At 33.7% G+C, this 8,909-nt stretch overlaps 1 protein-coding gene across 1 annotated transcript; it reads left to right on the forward strand.

Annotated features, from left to right (window-relative positions):
• The first annotated feature begins 1,066 nt into the window (after positions 1–1,066).
• LOC122587335 (ycf3-interacting protein 1, chloroplastic) lies at positions 1,067–5,342 on the forward strand. The gene is made up of 6 exons (XM_043759469.1): positions 1,067–1,489; positions 1,609–1,653; positions 2,547–2,660; positions 2,878–2,958; positions 3,083–3,247; positions 5,057–5,342. Exons 1-6 carry the CDS (start codon positions 1,172–1,174, stop codon positions 5,144–5,146), a joined length of 813 nt encoding a protein of 270 aa, XP_043615404.1. The 5' UTR covers positions 1,067–1,171; the 3' UTR covers positions 5,147–5,342.
• The last annotated feature ends 3,567 nt before the right edge of the window (positions 5,343–8,909 follow it).

Genomic DNA, 8,909 nt, shown 5'->3' on the forward strand with positions numbered 1-8,909 from the left:
GAGTCTTTTGTTGAGGGTTTCTGTTATAATATAATAATCTTATCTTATATCTTATACATCTTCTTATCTTTTATATATACATGGATTGATTTTAGGATTAGCTACTAGTATAGAGTAGTCAAATATAAGCATTTACCATATTGAAAAACACACTATGAGAAGCCACACGATACTAGTGAAGTTGTGAAGCTTTGGATTATCAAATAAATGCAAAAACATCCAAATTACAATCCGAAATCCAATTCATCCAGATTGAATTGTTATATTTTGGTTTTGGATAAAATTGACACCCCTAGTCCTAGTCCGACATCTAAGAGACTCTTAGTGCGCGTTTGGTTCACAGAATATTTCGGGAAGGAATGAAATCTTTCAAAGGAATTGGAATTTGAAGGAATGGAATTTGACGGAATGTTTTTGATTTTTTGAAAATTCAAGTGATGGAAGGAATAGGAATGGAGATTCCATCAAATGATGGAATGTTTACATTCCTATGGAATGAGATTCCCTCTTCTTTGTGCAACCAAACGCACTAAGGAATGAAATTCAATTTCAATTCCATCAAATTCTATCAGATTCTGTGAACCAAACGTGACCTTAGATGTTGGTCAAAGCTTTTCTCATTTCATCAATTTTACCATTTTAATTTCTCCCAACAATCTAAAAATAAAAACATAAACACGGCTGCTTATGTGTGTGACATAGAAGGGAGGAAAGGATTAAACGGGTAAAAGAACCACAAGAAAATATGACTCGATAACAATAGAGATGTCCAAAATTATAAATCGTAAAAGAAAAAACACGAATCACTTTAATTTTGGATTTTCAATACTCTAACAACTAATTGGGCTGGACTTAAAAAGCTTATATCAAAAGAGCCCTTATATTAGATTTGATAATTCTCTATGTATTGGACAATTGGACTGTTGGGCTCTAACTTTCTAAATTGAGTGACTTCAAAAATCAAACAGTGCAAACTGTAAAGGCTATTTATGGAATTTACGTCAACCAAAAGGGGGAAAATATGAAGTAAAAGCTCATTTCTTGAAATTGAAGAACAACCAACCAATCTAACAGATTACATACAAACCCAAAAACCAAAAATGCCACAAGATAGAAAAACTACTAATTACATACTTTAAAATATATCACAAATTAAGAACAACATTAAAACATGTCTTTGTTAAAACTTTCATCAACTCAATTACCAATAATACCTCTTTACACTTTCTTATCTTCTCAACCCATCCATAACAATTCTGTTTCTTTTCCTCATAAACATCATTATTTGCATCAAAGAATTACATGTAGAAGAATTAGTCATGTTACTTTTGGTTCTGGCAATGAAGATACACAAACTGAGTTTAATGTGAATACAACAATTCAAGAAAAAGAAAAAGAAGAAGAAGAAGAAGAAGATGATGATGATGATGATGAGTTTGTAGGAGACCCAGATCCTCAAGACCTTGAATACATCTCTCAAATTAAAAGGGTACATTTTTTTTTTTTTTGGGGGTCATAATTTAACAAACCCATGTTTAAAGTTTGAATTTTGTTGTGGTTTCTTATGGATAAAATGTTTGTTTTCTGTTGTTGTGTGTGTGTGTGTAGGTTTTGGAGCTTTTGAAGAAAAATAGGGACATGCTCTTTAGTGAGGTAAGTAACCTTTGTTTATTTGAGTTTTTTCTTTTTCTTTTTGTGACTATTTTTTGAATTCATGAAAGGGAAATTGTTTGTGTTACCAATAGGGACATGATCTATATGGATAAAATGTTTGTTTTGTGTTGTGTGTATTGCATATTGTTTTTACCTATCAACTTAAAAAATGTGGATAGTAAAACAGATTTATGCAGTCATGTCTCAACTTGATTCCAAATTTTGCCGGGGCTTTTGTTAAATTTTGTAGTTAAAACTAGTGATGCCCGATTGTCTTCCATTTCTAAGTAAAATATAATATATAACTGTTAATATATAAATAAAATAAAAGGAATAGATAAGTTGTTAAAACGAGTGATGAGTGTTTGGAAATCAGGAAATGTATCTAATCTTAGTTCAAACTCGGAAGTCTATTGTATGTATTCGACATAGAATGCTTCTATTGTGTGTATTTAGCTTTATCGTATGTATCTGGTATAACTTGTGGCAACGTGTATGAAAGCAACGTGGCACGTTATAGAGATGTCACATTAGCAAACGTATTGTCAGATATATACAATAACAATTTTCGAAAGTTGTATACATACAATAAAAACGTTTTATGCTGGATATATGCAATGGGCTTTACCCTTCAAATAATGAAACTTGGCTCTATTTTTTTATTTGAACAAACTATCACTATGTTTACCATACATATGTTACAAAATGAATGTAATTGCATATGTTTGTAACAAGTTAAATTATTTGCATTGATGGGTAGAAATTGTATAATTGGAACCTGAGTAATATTTCAAGAAATAAGTGTTATTCTTTCCTGAAAACAGCAATGTTTTCCATCAGTTCCAAAGAATGGGATATAGCATTCATATGATTTCTCTGATTGGAATTGTCAGGTTAAGTTGACGATAATGATTGAGGATCCCAGAGAAGTCGAGCGAAAGAGACTTATTGGGATCGACGATGCAGATACTCCAACTAGAGAAGAATTAGCTGATGTTCTTCAAGAAGTCAGTCCCCTCTCTCAAACTCAATTTTTGAAATTTTTTTTTTTATAAAAAAAACAGGTATTAGGGGCCATTTGCTAATTATAAAAGGATCTGGGCTTAAACATTCTAAGAAAATCCTTTTCAATCACGTATCTGAACAGCATTATGTTTGCACTCAAAAGTTGAAGTGTTCTTAGAACCAAATTATCCGTAATAAAGAGTCAATTTTCTTATTTAGGTGCAAGATGGGAAGATACCACGAGACCGTGTTGCTCTTCAACTGCTGGCCGAGGAAATGCTTCAATGGCCTAATTTAGAGGTACATCAAGCATCTGGCGGTTGTATATATAATCACCAATTCAGGAGTTTATATTTTAAACAAACTTGTCATCTTGCAAAACATTGATCATAACGCCTTTGATTGGGAATGTATTATGAAAAAGGTTGAAGCAACTAAAAAAGGTCCACGCAAATCAAAATACGCAAAGGCTACAGATACAGGAATTGATCCTGAAGTGGCTGCAAAGAAGCTTAACATTGACTGGGATTCAGCTGCTGAGATTGAGGAACAGGATAGGAGTGATGAGAGTGAAGTACCTTCACTTGTGGTACAAATACTCCCTTTTTTCTACACTTTTAAGTTGTTCACTTTGATATTGAAATTAAATTCCATTGCGCCACTAAAACTAGAATAATGGGTCAGATATGCAGGTTGGGTAGGTAATATTTATCCAAAAGGGTTGGGCCAACCACTCGTGGCCAAAACTTTCTACTTTTTCCCTTATAAATAATAATTAGTGTGTTATATGTAGTTATAAAAGGTAATAATAATCTATTTTTTTTTAGTATAAAGATCTAAGAGATTGCATGCATTAAACATACACTTTGTACGATTTTTGAGCAGTTTGACTAAAAAAAAAGGCCATTGCAATACTTTTATTAATCCTCAAGACCAGCATTACAACTCATGTAACCAATTTGGACTGCCCAAATGTTACAAATATAAACTAATCTTTTTGTCCAAAACTAATTCTAGCATTAGCATACTTCTATATTCGCATTCAGCATTAGTAAATACAATCCTATACTTCACTACCCTGTATATACACTTATATATACTCCATTTCACCTTCAAATCCTTGTAGGCCCTTCCACAATATTGTCTTTAATCTTCTCTTTATGTATCTGCTCATCACTAAAGGATCTAGAGTTCCTTTTTTCCCAAAGCATATAAACACTTGCAGCAAAACACAGCCTTTGGACTACACTTTGTACAGAATTGTTGCATTTTTGCTTACTGAATCAGTCCTTTATCTCATGCCAATTGTTACTAATCTGTTGCTCTCTCATAATTTCCTTCATTTCCTTCCAAATATCATTTGAAAACTCACATTCAAAGAACAAATGATCTTGAGAGTCATGTTGTTTACCACATAGAGCACACTTGTAATTGGCAGCACGATTCCATTTTAGCATTCTTTCATGTGTCTGCAATCTATCTTGCATAGCTATCCACCAAATAAATGCATGACTCGGTTTGCATTGGCTAAAACATACAGTTTTACCCCATTGAATCTTATTACATACTTACTTTTATTATTCAAAACATTCCTCACAGAGAAGTCCATTTCATTACCAGAATTATTCAACCAAACTACTTTATGATCTTTACTCTCATTCAGTCTTGAATGATTACAGAACCCAATGTCGGTACCCTTAGCAGTTAGCACCCAATGTGTAGGCCAATTCCAACCTCCACTTTGGATCATATCACTCACAGTCACTTATCATCTAGTCCAGCATCTTTTAGCATACTAGAACTAATGCGATCAGTGATCACTCAATGGACTTAAGTGACACCAGTTATCATTTAACAATGAAGTTTGTTTACCACTGCCAAGTTTACTTATACAATGATTTCTCATTTTGTCCCTTTGTTTCAAGATACCTCTCCAACTCCATGATGATTTCATATTTTCCTTAGCATTCCATATACTCTAATATAACATGTTTCCAATTTAGATTAAAAGGTTTACTTCACTTACCTGGCCATGTAACCCACAATATAATCCAGATTGGCTCTTAATATATGATATAAAAGCTATATTATGACCCTGATAGCAATCTAACTTTTGAGTAGACCGGTTTAGGAGATTTCATGTATTAAAGGTACACTTCTGACAACTTTTGAGCAGTTAAATCCTTTTGACCTGTTCTATTTTAGCTAAAATAAACGTTTATTGCACTCATTTGGCGCGTTAAAATACAACATTGTCCAAATGGGCCAATTGATATACGAATGGGTCAATGTTAGGACATCTGTATCTCATCTTCAGTAACATTACAATGCTGATCTCCATCTTTATGAGAATGTCATATGACAAAGTATATGATATTTACTTGTTTGTGTGTTTCAGGGATACGGAGCACTCTATTTGGTGACAGCATTCCCGGTAATAATTGGTATATCAGTGGTGTTGATTCTTTTCTATAATTCTCTTCAGTGAGACCCGGATACAACATTGTTAGGCTAGTTGATTGATGAGCATCAAAGATGTTTTGATGGCCATCATCAGGTTCAAAAAGATTTTGGTGTGCTGTTTATATGAGACATGATGTAAAGTTGGATAGTAGCAGATGGTACATGGTTACAACAAATATCCAATTCTCAGTCAAACAAAGTACTGATACATTTCTAACAAACTATACACAGTTTGTCATATTTATTTTGTAACAAATAAATCAAAATGACCTTTTTAAGTGATACAAGAACAATCCTTGCTAGCCTATGTCTTTGACATCCTAGACCATTAGCATTGGTAGGGGACCCCTAGTTTTCAGCATGGAACACAACCCATGCCTGGATCCCTGTGTGTATGGGTCTAGCATGGTCTTTGGCATGGTGTGACAATGTGGTAGTGACCATAGTGTGGAAAGGAAAGAAAAAAAAAAGTAACATCCAGTGATGTCTTTAACGGGTTTTGGGTCTCATTACGAAGGTATGAGTAACGACCATTAAGACGTTTCTTTGTTGTGCATGCTTCATAGTGTCACGCAATCCTTCAATCATACCAATGTAACCAAAGGTTATATGGAAAACTTTAGATGGCCAGCAAAGAAGCTAAATGTGATGAAAAAGAAAAGGAGAAAAAAATGGATGTTAGTTATGATTTATGAACATATTGATCTTCATTCCCTGCTCAAAGTCAATGTCTTGGGATGGCGAGCACAAATGGAACGATTATCCACCATGGACCAACTGCAAACCAGAAACGTCCCTATTCCATCGTCCTTATGCCCACTTTGTAACCTCCATTCCAAAACCACTAATCACCTCTTCATCCACTGTTCCTTTGCAGACACTTTATGGAGCGTTTTGCAGCTATGGTGCCACAATACCCTCCGAAAACTGCAAAACCTAACAGACCTCCTGCTGATACATAAACATATTAGCAGTCACCTACAAAGCACAAAGCTGTTAGAATATATGAACATCAACACATAACAAATCACGAGTATGTAGCGGAAAAGAAACGTTTATGCAATCATATTAATTAACAAAGTAATGAATAGAATATGTGTACCTTTGTGCAAAACTTCCAATAAAGTTGATAATAATAATAATTATTATTGTAAGGTCTAAACTAAAACCCCTTTACGATCGAACACTTGACACCCTTATATCGTATGCTAGTACCTGATCACGAACTCACAACCCCATTGTGTAAAAAATAAGTTGCAGTCGAACAAAAAACATAAGCACACTTAATGCTAAGTGATTTAAATATATTATATAACATCACTTTGAAAAGTAATTCAAAGTCTAATGTCGTTGGCTTTGTTGTGTTTGTTTTCGACTGAGAGAGAGGGGATAGATTTTTAGGGTTTTTACAAATCTATTTGTCAATAAAAGGAATTAATTAGAAGGGTTTTCTAAATTGGTAAACAAGTTAGAATGGGATTAGGAAACTCCCTAAGGAATTTCGACCCCCTCCCTTTGTACAATTAGAAAACTTCTAATTTACAATTTAATCCTTTCTCTTTAATTAATTAAATACTATTAAACCTTTAACATAGTTTAATTAATAATTCAAGTGATCGTTTAATTAATATATTACTATAATATACAATTAAATATACAAAGTTAATGTGTCATTTTGTATAACCCCGTAGGCTTAAATAAATACCGGACATGCGTTTATTATAACGTGATCATATTCCAACAGCTCCCACTTGAGCATGTTATTATAAAGGCAATAACATTGGTTAGCGTCTAGCAACACGTCAATGCTCCCGGAAATATTTAAGCATAGTTTCTTAAAGTATCATTTGAAATGATTTAGTCTTTAATATATCCCTTTGTTTGAGATACCCTTGTTAGTTTTGGATATGGATCAATGTCATTCCATAATGTAACGATTTTGTTTCTCATTTAGCAATTAACTTAAGATTACCAAATTCCATCAAGACAACTTCTTGAGTTTATTTGGGTACGACCGTACAAACATCTTAATTAATCAATGAGGGCGCCAAATGGTATCATTCTTCAGTTGCAAATTGAAGGAACAAATCCTATATTGACTACAAGTGTCAAGTCATGCTACTTCTCAACATTTCTGAAATAGCCCTTTATTACTACCTTGTTCAGGATAGCGTAGAACTAAATCAAGAGAATGTGATCCATACATTCTTAACCTACTTGCATCTCAAGTCTAAGGATAACTAAGCAACCATTTCACGAATTTCACTTAATGACGTCGATCCATAAAATGATAATTTGTTAAGTGGGTTAAGTCCGATATGCATTTCTATGGATATCATGTGAGTTTGGCAGGACCATCTTCATATATTCACCAGAATATTACCAATCTCTCACATATGTCTTAGTTTAACAATACTCCCATATAGTTAATCGATAATGGACATTTAGAATATTTAAGATATTCATGGATTTAAACATACAAATATAGGACACAATTATTATTGAAATGAAAGCACTCATTTATTTAAATAATAATTGTTTAACATCCCTTATCCAAATACCAATAACAGGTTTACATGAGATAACTAGCCAATATAAGACCTCTGCCCTCGGCATGCTTATTTGAGCTTTCTTTTACCAATGCCTTTGTAAAACGATTAGCTAAGTTATAATCTGTGTGAACTTTGAGTATCTTAAGTTCTCCTAGTTCGATTTTTTCACTTGCAAGGTGATATCGTCTAGGATAATGTTTGGCACCATTCTAAACTCCAAGTTCATTGGCAATGATAATAGCTTCCGTATTATCATAGTACAGATCCATAGGTGTGTTATTTGAGGGCATCACGTTAAGATCCCAAAATAAACTTTCTAATCCTGACAACTTTCATGGCGGCTTTTCTAAGGCGGCAATATACTTAGACTCTGACTGTGGTTTGCTTTTAGCTCATAGCATTCCACCGTGTCTTCATATAAAATGAAAACTTATCCCGACTGATATTTTGAATCATCTTTATCAGTCTAAAATCCAACATCACAAATTCTATTACCATTTGAATTTTGATCAGGATTTCAACCATACACCAAGAATAATTCTTTAGTAGCACACATGTACTTAAGAATATTCTTTACAGCAGTCCAATGATCCTTTCCAGGATTTTACTGATAGCGGCTAACAATATTTTGCGCGAACGCAATGTCAGGTCTAGTGTATCTTACCGCATACATAATAGATCCCATAGTCGAAGCATAAGGAACTCTTTGCATACGCTCCACCTCTTCAGGTGTTGAAGCACCGTTCTTGCTAGATAAATTAAGTCCTTCTTGTATGGGAACAAGACCTCGCTTAGAATTCTTCATCTTGAATCGCTTTAAGATTTTATCTATATAAGCACTTTGACTTAATCAAAACAACTGTTTACTTTTATCTCTATAGATTTTGATTCCAATAATGAATGCTACTTAACCCAAGTAACATTACTCCCACTAGCTTTGCGATATACACATATGGCTCATAAGGATTTTAAGCAAAACCAAACTTCTTGATTTCCTTATCAAACCTTTTATTCCAACTTCTTGATGCTTGCTTTAATCCATAAATGGACCTTGAAGCTTGCATACTTTGTTGGGATATTATAGATCGACAAAACCTTATGGTAGAACCATATAAACTTCCTTTTCTAGAAACCCTTTTAAGGAAGCGGTTTCGACAACCATTTGCCATTTCTCAAAGTCATAGTACGTTGCTATGGCTAAAACGATCCTAATAGCTCTAATGTCCGCAACGAGAG

The sequence above is a fragment of the Erigeron canadensis genome, chromosome 2 (assembly GCF_010389155.1).
Source record: "Erigeron canadensis isolate Cc75 chromosome 2, C_canadensis_v1, whole genome shotgun sequence".
In the NCBI taxonomy this organism is placed as follows: domain Eukaryota; kingdom Viridiplantae; phylum Streptophyta; class Magnoliopsida; order Asterales; family Asteraceae; genus Erigeron; species Erigeron canadensis.